The sequence below is a fragment of the Hemitrygon akajei genome, chromosome 11 (assembly GCF_048418815.1).
Source record: "Hemitrygon akajei chromosome 11, sHemAka1.3, whole genome shotgun sequence".
In the NCBI taxonomy this organism is placed as follows: domain Eukaryota; kingdom Metazoa; phylum Chordata; class Chondrichthyes; order Myliobatiformes; family Dasyatidae; genus Hemitrygon; species Hemitrygon akajei.
Window position 1 is genome coordinate 69,343,381 of NC_133134.1, and position 20,369 is coordinate 69,363,749.

General features: G+C 35.9%; 1 protein-coding gene across 1 annotated transcript in view; it reads right to left on the minus strand.

Moving 5' to 3' along the window:
- Positions 1 to 1,930: 1,930 nt before the first annotated feature.
- The window catches only part of pld6 (phospholipase D family, member 6), a 45,686-nt gene continuing 27,247 nt past the window's right edge, over positions 1,931 to 20,369 (minus strand). The window contains exon 2 of the mRNA XM_073059909.1: positions 1,931 to 3,151. Coding sequence (XP_072916010.1) covers positions 2,898 to 3,151 — 254 coding nt within the window. The 3' untranslated portion in view covers positions 1,931 to 2,897. The remainder of the gene's footprint in view (positions 3,152 to 20,369) is intronic.

The window sequence follows — 20,369 nt, forward strand, 5'->3', positions numbered from 1 at the left end:
GGATTTTAGGTCTATGGTCAAGTACACCTTGTACTGAGCTATCTGATTGACCACGTCTGTGATGCGGGGTAGGGGTACGCGTCAAGCTACATGAACCTATTGATGGTCTGGCTATAGTCCAGGACCATCCTGTTTTTCTCCCCGTTCCGAAAACAACCACCTGGGCCCTCCAAGGACTTGTGTTTGCCTCAATGATCCCCTCCCTGAGCAGCCACTGCACCTCCGACTTAATGAAGGCTCTGTCCCCCGCGCTGTACCTCCTGCTTTTAGTTGCCACAGGTTTACAGTTGGGGGTCAGGTTGGCGAACAGCGGTGGCATCTTGAGGGTGGAGAGGCCACAAGTGGTGTCCATAGTGTGGCTGTTGGCATGGTGTTGGGTGAGATGTGTAGGCCGGTGTGAGTGTGGTCAGTAGCGGGGTATGTGATGAATTCCCACAGAACTGGGGATCACTGACAGTGATTGGTGGGAGGGGCCCGTCATACTCCATTGTCACGCTTTTCAGGTGGCTCTGGAAGTCAGGCTCCAATAGCACAGGGACACACAGTTGAGGCATGACCAGTAATGTAAAGTCTCGATATTCTGTGCCCTGCACCACTAGTGTCGCTACACAACCCCCACGGATGTCTGTTGTATGCGACCCAGAAGCCACGGTGACCCTTTGGCTTACCGACCATGTCACAAGTCCGCAGCGTTGCTCCGGGTGGATAAAACTCTCCATGCTGCCCATGTCAAACAGGCAGCTTGTTCTGCGTCCCTCCACCAGGATGTCCATCATTGATGTTGCCAGCTGGTGGGGAGCATTTTGGTCGAGGGTCACGGAGGCTAGAGTCGAATCGCCGGTACAGTGGGGTGCCCGGTAAGCACCCGTGGGTCGTAGGCGGTGCAAGGAGGTGCCGACCAAGATGGCCACCTCCATGCCTTGCACGTGGCAGCGGGCAGGCAAGATGGCGATGGCTAATATGGCGACCCCCATGCCTTGCATGCAGCGGTGGGCAGGCAAGATGGCAACAGCCAAGATGGTGACCCCCATGCCTCGCACACAGCACTGCTCGATCCCGCTCACAGTTTGGACTTACAGGCCTTGGCGAAGTGGCCCTTCTTTCCGCAGCTGGAGCAGGTAGCTTCTCCGGCCGGGCAGCATTTTCTGGGGTGCTTCTCGAGTCCACAGAAGTAACACTTCGCAGACTCGTGACTGGCAGCAGCCATGGTCGATTCGCATGGGGGGGGGGTTGTGGGGTCTGCGGCGTCCACGACGCTGTCGGGAGATCGCGTACCTGGAGAGCGTCAGAGTTGTGCAGAGCAGCCTCCAGCGTGTCGGCCAGCTCAATCGCCGAATGTAAGGTAAGATCGGCATGTTCCAGTAGCCGCTGGTGTACGTACACTGACCTGATCCCTGTGACGAAGGAGCTCTTACTCTTACAAGGAGCTCCACATGCTGTTCGGCTGTCAGCCCCCAGCAATCGCAGGCCCGCACAAGTGTCTGTAGAGCCCGGACAAACTCAGTGCTCAACTCTCCTGCCCGCTGCCACTGTGTTGCTAAGCGATGTCTTGCATAGATGGTATGTACCGGCCACAGGTATTGTCTTCTGAGGCCGCTCATCACGCCGTCGTAACTCGGCTGGTCTCTAATCATCGAGTAGACCCGTGGACTGACCCTGGAGAGGAGAACTCTGTGCTTCACTTCAATCTCCTCCAGGTATGATTCGAAGCAGGCTGGCTAGAGTTCGAAAGTGTTGCCGGCCTCAGGTGTTCATGGGTCGATGTCCAATTTGTTGGGTCTCAAAGCGCACTCCATGCTTTAAAATTACTGCTAATAAAATTGATGCACTATCAATAACTCCAAAAGACCGGAAGTAAATACTGAAAGGCTTTTATTAGCAGTAAAACAGAGCAGGTCCATGCCGGATGACTGCCCTGGACTGTGGGAGGAGCAGTGACACAATCACCTTTATCCAGGGGTCTGTGGGAGCAGCCACAGGAGCAGTCAGCAGTGGGGCGTGTCCAGACATATATACATGGTTTACCACATCTAGTCTTTCACACAACCCACACTTTACCCACAAATGGCAAATGTGCCTTCAGCTGTTGTGGCCCCAAATTCCAGAAGTAATTCTTCTGTATTTCTGAGTTACTGATTCAACACTCCTTAAAGCCCTTTGACATGAACCAAAATTTAATTTCTTTCTTACTTGCATCAGTGTTCTTTTCAATATTCAATTGCCTATGCTAAATATTATTAAAATGTTTTAATTCAGAGCCAAATTTCTCTATTTGTATATATTTTTTCTCCTTTCCAATTTTACACTGGAACATTTTATCATAAAAGTAAAACATCAGTAAGAAACACACGTTTCTGAATATGCATTTTAGAGTGATTTGGGGTTTAGGTCATTTACATTTAGCAAATTGCTTTGGCTACCAGTCTTCTGTTCCTTGAAAATGTATTGTTGATTTAATTTGGAATAATGCATTCCTAGAAGCTGTGAATCCCAGTCCACAGACCTGCTGGCATCTGTGGGATGGATGTGAATCAGAAGGTGTAAGGTTGTATGTAGCTTTAAAAGAAAGCATTGTCTATACTTTGTAAATATGGATTGTCCTTTGTGTTTAGCAAATAAACATCAATCCCCACATTGTGCCAGCAGACCTTTCCACTGAAAGCGTCTCCATATGATGCCTGCTGTACCCTGTTTTGTCAAATAAAGAAGCTGCTAGTAACTACCAGTAACTCTCTCCGGTGATTTCATTCATACAACAACATGGATTATAGTCATTTGTCTTTTTATCGTGAATATTTTATAATAATATACAGCATCAAGGAAAAACAAGATATATATAGAAATTTGTGTTATTTGACAATTTTTGTCAATGTACTACAATAGACTCCTTAAAGGATTCAGTTAGTTGTTTCTCGTTGCCTTTGTGGAGAAAAGCTGTACTTTGTTGGATCATATTCATTCCAAAGTCGTTCAAATTCTTCTATAAATGCTTTCACAATGTCAAAGTCTTCAATTATGATTACATTCTCTTTATTTCTAAATATAGCTTGGGCACTCCAGTTCAAAGATCCAGTTACAAGAATAGATCCATCAATCAGTGCGAATTTGTGGTGCATGTAGTTTGTATCCTGATCATGTCGGACTTCTATACCTGTCAAGGGGAAACATAGTAAAATTAGGCCATTTTCCTCTTGTCCTTAGTTTGTCACTCATTAAAATCATAGTTAATCTATGGAGCAATTGATATTTAACTAGATGCAGTGTGTGTGAGACTGCGAGGAAGGACAGGCAGATGATAGTGCAAAATTGAAGTCAGTGGGATGAGTTAAAGTGCATCAAGGGGCCAAAATCCAAAACGGTGATGAACACAGGACTTTTAGTGTTATAGTTAAATGCATGCAAAAATGCATACAGATTAAGGTAGATGATCTTGTAGCACAGTAAGAGATAGACCGGTATATCACTGAAGTCATCACTGAGTCATGGCTGAAAGATCGCAGTTAGGATACACATTGTATGGAAAGGGTAGGCAGAGGGGTTGGGGTGATACTGGTATAAAGTAAAAGCAAATCCTTAGAAGCAGGTAACATAGGATCAGAAGAGGTAGAATCCTTATGGGTAGTTAAGAAACTGCAAGGGTCAAAATACTCTGTGGAAGTTATATACAGACCTGCAAACAATAGCCAGGATGTGGGCTACAAATTACAACTTGAGATAGAAAAGGCATGTAATAAGGGTAATGTAGCAAGTCATGAGGGATTTCAATATGTAGGTAAATTGGGAAATCAGGCTGATGCTGGATCCCAAGAGAGGGAATTTGTAGAAAGCCTATGAGATTGCTTTTCAAAGCAGCTTATGTTTGAGCCCACTAAGGGAACAGCAGTTCTGGACAGAGTGACAAATTTGATTAGGGAGCTGAAGATAAAGGAACCCTTAAGGAGTCAGTGATCATAGTATGTATCAACAGTTTGAGGAGAAACTAAAATTGCATTTATTGGTATTGCACTGAATTTAGATAAAAGGAATAACAGAGGCACGAGAGAGGAGCTGGCCAAAGTTGATTAGATGGGGACACCATCAGGAACGCCGGCAGAACAGCAATGGCTGGAGTTTCCGAGAGAAATTCAGAAGGTACAGTAAAGATATATCCCAAAAATGAAGAAGTATTCCAAATGGTAGGATGACACAACCGTGGGCTGACAATGAAAGTCAAGGGCAGCACAAGAGGAAAAGAGACGGTATGTAATATAGCAAAAACATTTGTGTGAAGGTAGAGGATTGGGAAGCTTTTTAAAAACCAACAGAAGACAACTAAATAAAGCCATAAGAGAAAAGACGAAATATGCTAGCCAATAATATCAAAGCAGATATCAAAAATTTGTTTTCAGGTCTACAAGGATTAAAAGAGTGGATATCGGACCTCTGGAAAATGATGCTGGAAAGGTGGTAATGGGGGACAAATAAACGGTAAACTTAAAAAGTATTTTGCATCAGTCTTCATTGTGAAAGATACTAGAAGAATGCCAGAAACACGAGTGTCAAGGGGCAGAAGTGAGTGCCATTGCTCTAAGAAGGTGCTTGGGAAGCTGAAAGGTCTGAAGATTGTTAAGTCACCTGGACTAGAAGGACAGCACCCCAAGGTTCTGAAAGAAGTAGCTGAAGAGATTGTGAAGGCATTAGCAATGACCTTTCAAGAATCACTAGATTCTGGAATGGTTCCAGAGGACTGGAAATTTGCAAATGTCGCTCCACTCTTTAAGAAGGAAGACAGGCAAAAGAAAGGAAATCATAGGCTAGTTGGCCTGACTTCAATAGTTGGGAAGATGTTGGGAGTCTATTCACAAACACGACAAAAATCTGCAGAAGTTGAAAAACCCAGCAACACACAAAATGCTGGAGGAACTCAGCAGCCCAAGCAGTATCTATGGGGAAGAGTAAACAGTAGACATTTCAAGCCATACTCTTCATCAGGACTCGCTAAAGGGTATTGGCCCAAAATGTCGACTGTTCTCTTTTCCATAGATGCTACCTGGCCTTCTGAGTTCCTCTAACATTTTTGTTTGAGTTGTTTGGATTTCCAGCGTCTGCAGATTTTCTCTTGATTCTATGTATGTTGTTGGAATCTATTAAGGATGAGGTTTTAGGGTACACATGATAAAACAGGCCAAAGTCAGCATGGTTTCCTTCAGGGGAAATCTTGTGTGACAAATCTTCAAGGAAATTACAGGGAAGATAGAGAAAGGACAATCAGTAGACGTTGTGTGTTCGGGTTTTAGAAGGCCTTTGTTTGACAGAGTGTTGCATATAAGGCTACAGGCAGTCCCTGGGTTACGTACGAGTTCTGTTCCTGAGTCCGACTTTAAATCAGATTTGTACATAAGTTGGAACAAGTACATCCGGTATTATTTAGCGTCAGTGAGTCAAACGTTTGTCTTAGTATAATATATATTTTATCTTTTTATGCATATAAAACACTTAAGAAACATACGTATTCCAATAATAAAACCACTGCGTTGCTTAGTAATAATTGTAGCTTTCATCAGGGCAGGGCTTTTCACATGCTCCATTATTCTCACTTTATCCTTTAAAATCGTTCTGATCGAGGTTCCGGTGACGTCATCGTTGAGAATGGCAGCTTAAGTCACTAGCTCCTCCGGAAAAACGCATATTAAGCCCTGTTAACCTATCAAATATAGTATTTTTTGAAAAATATTTGAACTGAAAAGAGGGGCAAGAATGGGGAAAAAGAATGGAAATAAAAAAAGCAACACCGCGGAGCCTGCAGCCGAGAGGAGTGCAGCAAGCAGCTCTCCTACCCGACTGCATGCTAGTGAGGCGGCTGTTGGGCCTTGTTCAGGCAAAGCGGCAAATATGATCGATATCCTGAAAGAGATATGGGAGTTCCAGAAGGAAAGCAACAGCTACATGATATTAAGTCAGAACTCGTCAACGTCAATCAAAAAACAGCGGTGGCAGAGACTCGAATTGAGAAGGTGGAAGATCGTGCTCAAAACGTTGGAACGAATATTGAGTAAGACGATGAAAATATTAAACCACCAAGAAGGTAAACTGCTTGACCTGGAGGGAAGATCACGGCAGAAAAATATCAGAATCTACAATGTTCCTGAAGGAGCAGAGGGCTCGTCTATGACGGAGTTTGTCGGAAAGTTGCTGCGGGACACGCTGGATCTTCCCTCAACTATGGAACTGGAAATCGAAAGAGCCCATCGTGCACTAGCCCCGAAGTCTATCCAAGATAAGCCACGCTCAATAATAATTAAATTCCTTCGGTACAGCACCAAGGTGGAGATTCTATGAAGGGCCTGGGGTAAGAAGAGTGTTTTTAGACAGTAAAGTAATATATTTCGACCAAGATTACCCCCCCCCCCCCCCCGGCGGTCCTGCAGAAATGTAAAGAATACTCTGAAGTAAAGTGAGTACTAAAACCAAAAAAGATTAGATTTCAAACTCCGTACCCTGCTAAACTTCATGACAACGGGACAGACAGTGGAAGAGGCGACTACAGACATGAAGGCCAGGGGGTTGCCCGTCAGCGTGACCAAACCGAAGGAAAGCCTTGCAGAGGAATTATCCCGCTCCATTTGGGAAACAGTGCGAGAATCAAGAAGGCAGGAGATGGGAGGAGGCCGAGAGAAGTATATCAGGAAGAGACAGGGAGTTTCCCAAAGACAGTCCTCACCCCCTTCAGAAGAGCCATAAGGTTTGGCTAACTTTTTAAATGTTGAGAAGGTAAACAGAAGCAAAAGTAGATGGTGATATACCTATCTCGAGAAATACTTATTATAATGTGGATTTTATATTACTTAGTTGTTATTCTTTATTGGCTCACTTGCTCCTTTTTCCCCACCAAAATGAGAATATATATATGTATGTATGTAATATATATGTATATGTGTGTGTATGTATGTATGTGTGTGTGTGTATATATGTGTGTGTTTGTGTGTATGTGTGTGTTTGTGTGTGTGTGTGTATATATATATATACATACACACACACACATACACAGGGTTATCTTTTCTGTGTAATGGATTTGTTCACTGACTTTTATGAATACTGCAATGGGGGCCCTCAAATCACAAGTAGCAGGGGTTATCCCCCACAGCTCGACATTTCCTCTAGCTCAACACAGGGTCATCTACTAGAGAACTCAGCCTTGGAATCACACGGTCGTTGCCATTTGTGTTATTATTTGCGTTTCTTGGTTCTTATTTGTTCAGGGAGTAGATCGATTAAGTTTTATTCTAATTTCAATGATACAGATGGCTAAGGACAAGGTAAAATTCATTTCTTTTAATGTCAATGGGCTATTAAATCCAATCAAATGTAATAGAATTTTATCCAAAATGAAAAAAGAACAAGCCCATGTAGTATATTTACAGGAAACTCATTTAAGTGATAATGAGCATAAAAAACTAAAGAGAATGGGCTTCACTAATTTGTTTTTCTCCTCATATAAATCAGGACATAGGAGAGGAATTGCTATTCTTATCTCAAGTAAGCTAAATTTTGAAAACGTATTCAAAATGGGAGATAAAGAGGGCAGAGGGGTCTCAAGATGGCGCTTATGGAGTGAAGCGGTTTTAGGCTTTGCTCCAAACCTTTTACTTTTTTTTTAACCTACAAACACCCCCTAATTGATCTTTTTATACCTATTCTAAAGGGGTTTAAACATATGAAATTTTTTTCAACTGTTTGAATCATTTTCAACTCGCTGAAATGTCTAAAGCAAAGGAATCGAAACAAACGAAAGAACCGGTAACTTTAGAAGCAATTGCAAATCTTATGGACGACAGACTTGGAAAACTGGAGAGTAAATTAACTGCAAAGCTTTCTACGTTCGATGAAATTTTAAAGACATTTGACGCAAAACTTCAAGCACTTACACTGGAGTCACGAAAACAACAAGCAAGTATTTTAGTTCTTGAAGAAGCCGCTCGCCAGAGAGATTGTATAATTGAAACTTTGCCACAACAGCAAACTTCGACTTCTCAACAGATGGATCATTATAAATCTAAAATTACTGATCTTGAAAACCTCTCTCGAAGACAAAATCTTCGGTTAATTGGGATTCCGGAAAAATTTGAGAATGGCGATCTCACTGTTTTTTTCTCCAAATTTTTAATGGATGTCTTTGGCTCAGAAGTACTGGATTCCCTACATTCAGTAGAGGATAAAATTGTATTATGGGAAGCGATGAAAGCATATTTAAGGGGTCAGATTATAAGTTATACATCTAAAATTAAGAAGGAATACGCAGCAGAAATAGATCAGTTGATAAAAGATATTATAAAGTTAGAAAAGGAATCTCAAAGACACATGACAGAAGAAAAACGAAGACAACTTGTTAACAAAAAACTACAATATAATACACTCCAGACATATTGTACAGAAAAAGTATTTATGAGAACTAAACAGAAATATTATGAATTAGGTGAAAGATCACATAAAATTCTTGCTTGGCAGTTGAAAACAGAACAGGTTTCTAAAACAATAAATGCAATTAGAACAAGTGTAAATAAGGTTACTTATAAGCCTTTAGAAATTAATGAAACTTTTAAGAAATTTTACACTGAACTATATCAATCAGAATCAAAAAATAAGATTGCTGAGATAGATAAATTTTTATCACAAATAACTCTTCCAAAATTAAATTTGGAAGAACAGAAAGGATTAGATATGCCCTTTACATTAAAAGAGGTTGAAGAAGCTTTAGGATCACTTTAGAGTAATAAATCTCCAGGAGAAGATGGTTTTCCTCCTGAGTTTTATAAAAAATTTAAAGATTTATTAATTCCTCCTTTTATGGAATTAATATATCAAGTGGAAAGAATGCATAAACTCCCACAATCTTTTTTAACAGCGATCATAACTGTACTGGCAAAAAAAGATAGAGATCCTTTAAAACCAGCATCATATAGGCCTATTTCTTTGTTGAATACAGATTATAAAATAATAGCAAAAATTTTATCTAATAGAATATCTAAATATTTACCAAAATTAATACATATGGACCAAACAGGTTTTATTAAAAATAGACAATCAATGGATAATATAACCCGGTTAATTAGTATAATTCATTTGGCACAAAAAAGAGAGGAAATGAGTGTGGCAGTTGCTTTGGATGCAGAAAAAGCATTTGATAGATTGGAATGGGATTTTTTATTTAAGCTATTGGAAAAATATGAATTAGGAAAATCTTTTATACAATGGATTAAAATTTTAAATACTAATCCTCAAGCTAAAGTAGTTACAAATGGTCAGATTTCAACACCATTTTGTTTAATGAGGTCAACTAGACAAGGCTGCCCATTATCACCTGCTTTATTTGTATTGGCAATAGAACCATTAGCTGAATTAATTAGAACAGATTCAGATATTGGGGGCTTTAGAGTTAATCAAGAAGAATATAAGATTAACTTATTTGCTGATGATGTTTTGATTTACTTAACAAACCCATTGCAATCTTTGCAAAGATTATCTTTTAGATTGGAAGAATATGGGAAAGTATCGGGTTATAAAGTAAATTGGGATAAAAGTGAAATTTTACCCCTTACCAAAGGAAATTATAATCAATGTCGAATAGCAACTCAATTTCGATGGTCAATAAATGGGATACAATATTTAGGTATTAGAGTTAATAATGATGTAAAAAATTTATATAAACAAAATTATTTGCCATTATTAAAAAAATAAAAGAGGATCTTGATAAATGGATGATGTTACCAATAACATTAATAGGTAGAGTTAATGCTGTAAAAATGAATATATTTCCTAGATTGCAATATTTATTTCAAACTTTACCAATACAATTACCTCAGAAGTTTTTTCAAGAACTGAATAAATATGTAAGGAAATTTCTATGGAAAGGAAAGATGTCAAGAATATCATTGGAAAAATTGACATGTAAATTTGATTTAGGAGGGTTACAACTTCCAAACTTTAAGAATTATTATAAAGCAAATCAACTTAGATTTATTGCGTCTTTTTTTGATGAAGAAAAACCGGCATGGATTAGAATAGAATTAGATAAGATAGGAGAAAATATACCAGAAGATTTTATATATAAATGGGAATCCAAATGGATATGGGAAAAAAAAGAATCTCCTATATTAAGACATTTGATTGATTTACGGAATAAGGTAAATATGGACGATGAGATAAAGAAATCTTTATTAGCAAAAAGGACTTTAATTCAAAATAGGCTTATTCCTTTTACAATGGATAATACACTTTTACATAATTGGTTTCAAAAGGGGATTAAATATATAGGTGACTGTTTTGAAGGAGGTATATTGATGTCATTTGATCAATTAAAAAATAAATATCAAATATCAAATAACACTCTTTTCTGTTATTTTCAATTAAAAGCCTATTTACGAGAAAAGCTGGGACAAACAATGTTGATGCCAAAACCTAGTGAAATAGAAATATTAATTCAGAAAGGAAAAATTAAAAAATTTACATCTTGTATGTATAATTTGATTCAAAAGCAGACAATTAAATTAGGAATTCATAAATCAAGACAAAAATGGGAATTTGATCTGAATGTTAAAATTGATGGAAAAAATTGGTCAAGATTATGTTCTGATAGTATGAGAAATACAATAAATGTTCGACTTAGATTAATACAATATAATTTTTTACATCAATTATATATAACACCACAGAAAATAAATAGATTAAATTCAAATATGTCTGACCAATGTTTTTGATGTAAACAAGAAATTGGTACTTTTTTACATTCTACTTGGTCTTGTTTTAAAATTCAACCATTTTGGATTAATTTAAGACTTTTACTGGAACAAATTATTGGAGTACAACTCCCACATAGTCCATTATTATTTTTATTAGGAGACATTGAAGGGACAATAACGAAATTTAAATTGAATAAGTATCAGAAAAAATTTATAAAAATTGCATTGGCAGTAGCCAAAAAAGTTATCGCAGTTACTTGGAAATCTGATTTAAATTTAACTATGGATCGTTGGAATAATGAAATACATAGTTGTATTCCACTTGAAAAAATTACGTATAATCTAAGAAATGAATATGATATATTTTTGAAAATTTGGTCCCCATACTTACAAAAGATAGGATTAGATACATAGGTCCTTTGAAGATAAAATTATAGTAATTGGGGAAAGTGAAAATAAAAATTATTTTGAACTCCATGGAGCATGTGGGGATCCTCCGATATCCAGGCAATCTTTCTCTTCTTTCTTTAGATAAGGGTTAAGGGGGGGAGGGTTAAGGAGAGGGGGGAGGGTTAATATCATTTTTCTTACTATTTTATCACATTTATTCTTTGTAATCTCTAAAATTTAATAAATAAATAATATTTTTTAAAAAAGTACTGGATTCCCCTCTAATAATTGACCGTGCACGTCGCATTTTTCATTTTCATTCAGATTCAAGTTTGAAACCACGACAAGTAATTCTCTGGATCCATTATCCTCATACCAAAGAGCGTTTGATTCGGGCTGCACAGAAAAAGGGTGTGATCAGCTTTCAAGATTTTAAATTCCGTATTCTGGAAGACTACAGTCCCGAAGTTTTAAGGGCAAGAATGGCTTTTAAATCGGTTATGTCGGAAATTCATCAGAAAGGCTACAAGCAAGCGCTGTTATTTCCAGTACATTTGAGGGTTGCTCTCGAAGACGGAACTTATCAGCTGTTTAAATCTCCAGAGGATGCTCAAAGATTTCTGGAAGAATAACATTTTATCGGGTTGACTAATGTAATAATTAGTTTATAAGATTTGGATCTTTTATAAAATGATGTTTTTTTTATGTATGGCTTACATGTATTTTTTATACAAGGTAAAAGTTCATTTTTGGTTTATTCTGAGTTTGTTATTTTTTCATATTATTAATCTGTTAGTTTTGAAAGTAATTTATTAGGGTTTTCTTTTAAGTTCGTATACACTTTTTTATATTTTTAACGTTTAAATATTAAGATTTAAAAAAAAATAAAATGTCGTTTCTTCTTCCCAAAAGACTTTAGTGCTTGGAACGTCACATCCGTTTTGATGTGTTTGAATAAGTTTCAAACTCTCTTTTAAAACACTACTTCAGTATTATTCATTTATGGGTTTTATCATTTTAATTTTTTTAAATCCTTTTGTTTTATATATATAATACTAATTTTATATTTTAATTTTTGTTATACCAACCCTTTCTTATAATATGGGAGGTTTGTATCTTTTATTCAACTTTTTTTTTGTTTAAGTTGCTGTCTTGAGACATGGGGGTAATTTTAGTGTTAGATTGCTTGCTTGCCTCTTTTTGGCTTTTTTCCTGGGGTTTTGAGGGTGGAGGGAAGGAGATTTTTCTTCTTTCTTTTCTTTTTGCTTGCTTTATGCTTAGTTTTACTTCATGGGCTCATATGAAACTACAAAAATGGTTGCAGTGCCGTGACTTCCGGTTTCTCCTTGAACTTACTTCCCTCTTCCGGATTCATGAGTTCATTTTTTTTAAACCTTATGTGTTTATTGTAATAAATATTGTCAATATGGATAGGGTTATTAATTTTGTTTCTTGGAATACTAATGGTTTAAATCATCCGATCAAACGGAAAAAAATATTCAAAGTATTTCATAGAATGAATGCTAATGTTATCTTTGTACAAGAGACTCATGTAAGGAAGGTGGATAGTCAACGCTTTACAATATCACTTGAATTCTCAAGCCAAAGTAAGAGGCGTTTCCATTTTTATAGATTCTTCAACCTCCTTTATACATCATGAAACAATTTCAGACCCACAAGGTAGATTTTTGCTTATTACTGGTCTACCTTTTAATCAAAAAGTTGTATTAGTTAATGTTTATGCTCCAAACACTGATTGTCCTAAATTTTTTAAGTGTCTATTTACATCCTTTCCCAATTTGAATCAGTACAGACTGATAATGGGTGGGGATTTTAACTGTTGTTTAAACCCTTCGATGGATAGATCCAAGCCCACCCAAGTTCCTCCAAATAAATCGGCCTCTCTTATCAACTCCTTTATGACTGATTCAGCAATTATCGAAATTTGGCGTTTTTTACACCCCAATGACAAAGAGTTTTCATACTTTTCTCATGTTTATCATAATTATTCAAGAATTGATTACTTTTTCATTGATCACCGTTTACTTACAGATGTTATCGATTGTAAATATGACTCTATTACCATTTCTGATCATGCACCTTTGAAGTTATCTATTAAGATAATGGATTCATCTATTAATGCTAAATCTTGGAAGTTCAACTCTATTTTATTGCAGGACTTAGACTTTGTTAATTTTATCAAACAACAAATTGATTTGTTTTTCTCAACAAATTCTACAGCAGAGATCTCTAGTGGAATTTTATGGGACACTTTTAAAGCATTTATTCGTGGACAGATTATTTCATACTCTGCTGGCGTTAGGAAACGAACTAATTCTAAAATATTAACATTGGTTGATAAAATCAAAGCAATTGATAAGATTTATTCAGTGACCCCCAGCAAAGAACTTTATAAAGAAAGAGTGGAACTTCAAATTTGTTATTATCCTCTTCGATTGAAAATCAGTTAATTAAATCTAGAACCCAGTTTTATGTATATGGAGATAAGTCTGGTAAATTATTGGCTCATCAATTGAAAACTGCTTCGGTTAAACGACAGATTACTAGGATTCGTAAACAAGATGGCACTCTGACGATCGACCATAAAGAGATAAATAAAGCCTTTCAAGATTTTTATAATTCCTTATATCAATCAGAATTTGCTGAGGATTCTTCTATAATAAATGAATTTTTAAGGAAATTGAATATTCCAAAATTAACAGTAGAGGATAGTGTATTCTTAGATACACCTATCACGGAAACTGAAATAAAAAAGGCTATTTTTTCAATGAATTCCGGTAAAGCTTCTGGTCCAGATGGTTATTCTTCAGAATTTTTAAAAATCTTTTTCCTCTATACTTTCTCCTTGGCTTTGTAAAATTTTTAAAGATGCATTAATTATAGGCAAATTGCCACAATCTTTTTATGAAGCTTCTATTTCTTTAATTCTTAAAAAAGATAAAGACCCTATTGAAAGTGCATCCTATCGGCCTATATCCTTGCTGAATACGGATTTTAAGATTTTTAGTAAAATTTTGGCTACTAGATTAGAAAATATATTACCTCGAAAAAAACCTTGGCTTCGGTTTTTACCAATAATCAAAGATCTCCTTTTTTTTCAGTTATTCCGTGGTACAAGGCAAGGTTGTCCTTTAAGTCCTTTACTATTTGACATTGCTTTGGAACCTTGGCTATAGCCATTCGTGAATCACCTAATATTTTGGGTATTACTCGTGGGGAGGGGACGTATAAGTTATCATTATATGCTGATGATTTGTTACTATACATATCTGACCCTGAAAGATCTATTCCTGCTATTTTGTCCTTGCTTGCTCAGTTTAGTAACTTTTCTGGTTATAAATTGAATTCTAATAAGAGCGAAATATTTCCATTAAATATACAAGTTTCAATTTATAAACATTTACCATTTAAAGTTGTTACAGATTATTTTACTTATTTAGGTATTAAAATTACTAAAAAACATAAAGATTTATTTAAAGCTAACTTTTTACCCTTAATTGACCAAATTAAGCAACTTGCTATCAGGTGGTCTCCACTATCTTTGTCATTGGTTGGTAGAATTAATGCTATTAAGATGATGGTATTACCCAAATTCTTATATTTATTTCAAGCATTACCAATTTTTATTCCTAAATCTTTTTTTGATATTATTGACTCCAAAATATCTTCTTATCTGTGGCAGAATAAAATTCCTAAACTAGGCAAAAAATATTTACAGAAGCCTAAGTAGGAGGGCGGTTTGGCTTTGCCAAACTTGAGATTTTACTATTGGGCAGTTAATATACGATATTTAATATTTTGGACACAAGAATTGACTACAGCTGCTTGCCCACAATGGGTAAATTTGGAATGTAAATCTGTAGAAGACTTTTCATTGTTTTCAATCTTAGGATTTTCACTTCCTTTTTCTTTATCTAAATTGAATAAACAAATAACTAATCCTATAGTCAAATACACATTGCGAATTTGGTTTCAATTTCATAAATTTTTTGGTTTGAATAAGTTTATTTTATCATGACCTATAATATCTAACTATTTCTTTTGGCCCTCTTTTATAGATCAAGCTTTTCTTTTATGGAAAACAAAAGGTATAACATGTTTTCGTGATTTGTTTTTGGATGATAGCGTTATGTCCTTTGAACAGCTATCTAATAAATATAATTTACCTAAAACCCATTTTTTTTTTTTAGATATTTGCAAGTTAGAAATTTTTTGTATAATGAGTTACAGTCTTTTCCGAAACTATGTCCATTGGACATTACGGAAAGAATTTTAGCTCTGAATCCTTGTCAAAAGGGTTTAGTAGCCATCATTTATAATATGATCATGAAAATACAGCCAGAAGTATCAGAAAAAATTAAGAAGGAATGGGAAGAAGAACTTCATTGTCTTATATCCACTGAGCAGTGGGAGAAAATTTTACTAATAGTCAATTCGTCCTCTATTTGTGCTAAACATGCCCTAATACAATTTAAGGTTGTACATAGCGCTCATATGTCTAAGGATAAACTTGCTCGATTTTATTCTCATGTTAATCCAACCTGTGACAGATGTCATTCTGATGTTGCTTCATTGACCCATATGTTTTGGTCTTGCCCTTGTTTACAAAATTACTGGAAAGATATTTTCAGTATTATTTCAGGAGTTCTGAATATCAATTTCCAACCGCATCCTTTTACTGCAATTTTTGGTTTACTAATGGTGGATAATAGTCGTTTATCCTCTTCATCTCGACGAATGATTGCATTTGTTACATTAATGGCTAGAAGATCTATTTTATTGAATTGGAAAGAAATTAATCCTCCAAATATATTTCCCTGATTTTCTCAAACTATCTCTTGTTTGAGCTTAGAAAAAATTAGAAGTGTTGTTTTTGATCCTTCAGTTAAATTTGAAGAAACTTGGAGACCATTTATTCAACATTTTCATATGAGTTAAATTGTCTTTTCCTAAACCTTACTTTTATTATCCTTAATTATTTGGATGGAGGTTTGGAGTTATTGGCACTACTGTATGTATTTAACATTATGCAACGGCCCATGTTGGTTAGTGTTTTTTTTCCTCTTTTCTTGGGGTTTTTTTTTCTTTTTGTTTCTTTTGTTCATAAATACTATGAGTTTGGGAGGCTATATATATTGATTATTATATATTTGAATGTCTACTTAAACTATCAGTTTATGTACTCTCAAACACTTTGTATTCATGTTTCATTTATGTTTGTTTAAAAATTAATAAAAAGATTTAAAAAGAAAGAAAGAGGGCAGATATATTCTGGTAAGGGGGAATATAGACGGAAATTCAGTTACTCTATTGAATATATACGCACCCCCGGGAAGTGATATTGGTTTCTTTCAGAAAATTACTGATATTATGGTAATGGAAACAATAGGCCACCTGATATGTGGGGGGAGACTTAAATTTAAAATTACAACCAAACTTAGACTCTTCCAATAGAAAAACCTATGAAACAAAATCTTTACATAAGAAAGTTAATACATTTTTTGAGGATGTTGGTTTAATTGATATATGGAGGGACCTTTTACCCCACAGAAGGGAATACATTCATATTCTGCTCCCCATTCTGTATATACAATAGACTATTTCATAACATTTGGAAAAGACAGACAAAATAAACACCTGTGGAATTGGGACAATAGATGTAAGTGACCATGCACCTATATATTTATCTGTTGATTTTGACCTACAACCAAAGAATACTATTTGGAAACTAAATTCAAGTCTACGCAATGATCCATACTTTAAGGAACAAATTAAAGAAATTGGTCTCTACTTAGAATTTAATGATAATGGAAAGGTTTCACCTCCCATTTTATGGGATACTCTGAAGGCTCCCTTGAGAGGGAAAATTATAATGATATCTTTCATATAAGAAAAAAATAAGGAATAAAACATGAGGAATTACAAAATAGGCTGAAGGAACTAGAGGAAAAACAAATTGAATTTGGCACAGGATACATTAGGGGAAATTAAAAGAATTAGGAATGAAATTAATAGTTTGGCTACACAAGAAATCAGGAAAAATTTAATGTTTCTGAAACAGATACATTATGAAAGTGGATCGAAATCTATGAAAATACTGGCGTGGAAACTGAAAAAAAAAAAGATAGCAGAAAATACAATTCATAGAATTAGGGACCCAAGAACGAAAGTGATAAAAAATAAACTAAGTGAAATTCAATAAGCTTTTCACAAGGAAATCTGCAGATGGGGGAAATTAAAACAACACACACAAAATGCTGGTGGAACACAGCAGGCCAGGCAGCATCTATAAGGAGAAGCACTGTCGACGTTTCGGGCCGAGACCCTTCGCCAGGACACACCCTTCGTCCTGACGAAGGGTCTAGACCTGAAATGTCGACAGTGCTTCTCCTTATAGATGCTGCCTGGCCTGCTGTGTTCCACCAATCTGTGTGTGTTGTTCAAGAAGCTTTTGAAGTGTTTTACAAAACTCTATATTCCAAAGTTCCAGGGGGAAGCATAACCCAAATTGACACCTTCTGGAATTCTCTAGTTACCCACTTTAAGCAAAGAACAAAATAGAATGGTGACTGCTGACATAACTGAAGTTGAATTAAAAGCTGCAATTAGTAGGCTTAAATTAAGCAAGTCACCAGGATCAGATGGGTATACGGCAGAGTGGTACAAATAATTTAAAAATGAGTTAATTCCTGTTTCACTCCCCACACTAAACTGGGCTCTAAAAAAGGCACAAATGCCACCCAGTTGGAAGGAAGTGATAACCTCAGCTATACCGAAAGAAGGCAAGGATAAAACGGAATGCGGGTCATTTAGACCAATATCCGTTCTTAAAGTAGATTATAGAATATTTACCTCCATCATGGCCAAACGATTAGAGGAGTTTCTACCCATACTGATACGTAACGATCATACAGGTTTTATACGACAAAGCCAGACACAAGACAATATATGAAGGACACTTCACATTATGGATCATATACAAAAAAATAAAATCGAAGCAATAATGATAAGCGTGGATGCTGAAAAAAGCATTTGATTCGGTTAATTGCAATTTTCTTTACAGAGTTTTACATAGATTTGGTTTCCAAGACAATTATTAAAACTATACAGACAGTATATGACAATCCTACTGCTAGGATTAAAATCAATGGATATTTATCAAATAGTCTTACTCTAGAAAGGGGCATGAGACAGGGTTGTGCATGGTCATCGCTACTCTTCGCTTTATATCTGGAACCATTAGCTCAATATATCAGACAAAATGAAGATACCAAGGGAATTACTATTAAAGGGACAGAGCATAAATTGGCTTGTTATGCGGATGACATTTTGATCTATCCAGGGCAACCAACATACTCTTTACCTAAATTGATGCAATCCTTTGAACAATATGGTCAATTATCAGGATACAAGATCAACATAGATAAAACCCAATTACTTTCATATTACTATAACCGACCAAGAGAAATTGAAAGTAGATACCCCTGGGCATGGCACACAGAATCTTTCAAATATTTGGGCATCATTATGCCAAAAGATTTGGCAAAATTATCAGAATGTAATTATCAGCCTTTATATAAAAAAAATTAAGGAAGATGTGGCAAGATGGAACCAGATCCCTTTTTTCAGTCTCAGTTCAAGGATTGAGTCTATTAAAATGAATATACTGCCCAGACTGTTATATCTCTTTCAGACCTTACCAATAGAGATTAATCAAAATCAATTCAACGAATGGAACAGGATGTTATCAAGGTATATTTGACAGTGTAAAAGGCCTAGAGTTCGTCTCAAAACTTTGCTATTAGCAAAGGAAAAGGGAGGATGGGGCCTACCTTCTCTTAGAGATTATTATCTTGTAGCACAGTTGAGAGCTGTGATATGTTGGTGTAACCCATCATATGACGCTCAATGGAAAAACATTGAGGAGCGGGTACTTCCCATCCCCAAAGAAGCAATTTTGGCTGATAACCTGCAAAGGTACATAAATACTATTGATAACCCATTGGTGAAATTGACTCTTAAAATGTGGAAAACTACTATAAAAGAATATAATCTAGAGGGAGATATTGCAATTCTTAAATGGTGTGCATATGACTCTGATTTTACACCAAATAAATTGGATGCTAGATTTAAGGACTGGACAGCTAAAAGAATAACAGTTCTTTGCAACATCATGAAAGAAGGAACACTGTTCAGTTTTGAAATGCTTAAAGAAAAACACTTATTAGAAAAACAAGATTTTTTAAAAAAATCAGTATTTACAGATACGACAATGTTAATAAGACACTTAAAAATGTAACCAAGGCAAGTACATGCTTGATAGAGCTACTTAGAAAAGCATTTAATTCAGATAATGGTAGTAGAATCATTTCAAGCATGTATAAGGGGTTGTCAAATCTTAAAACACATTCGACTTCATACATTAAAACAAAATGGGAGAAGGAAGGAGGGATAATTATACCTGAGGAAGAATGGACAACAATATGGAGGTATCAATGGAAGTGTACCAGTTTACAGAAATGGAGGGAGTTTGGATGGACAAACTTGATAAGATATTTTATTACACCCTCTCAGAAATCCCATTATGATAGTAACCTCCCTGTTTGCTGGAGAAATTGTGGAAATCAAAATGCAAATCATTATCATATTTTTTGGGACTGCCCTGTTATCAAAAACTATTGGAGGGGGATACACAATGCCCTACAAGACATCTTTAAATGTGAAATACCCTTGGAGAGTAAGACCATATATTTTGGATATATTCCTCAAGAATGGTTGAAAAGAGATAAATATTTAATAAATATACTGTTGGTGGCTGGTAAAAACTCTTACTAGGAAATGGTTATCACAGGAAAGCCCAATTTTAAATAGATGGATGGAAATTACAATGGACATTTACAAAACGGAGAAGATAACAGCATCTGGTAATCATAAGCTGGAACAATTTGATTCATATTGGGAAAAATGGTTTAACTACATAATGCCTCATAGGCCTGATTTTATTCTCACAAATCAATGAATATGTTGTAAAAAAGAGATCACTCCCTACTTGTACATAGTTCTTTCCTTTTGTTTGTTTTTTCTTTCCACTCTTTTCTATGTGTATATCTCAGATAAATACTTTGTGGAGATTTCTGATATATATGTTTATATGATATATATGTACAATGTCTGAAATACATCTTATGGAAATGTTTGTTTGATGATGAACTTCAATAAAAAAAAATTTAAAAATTGTTCCAA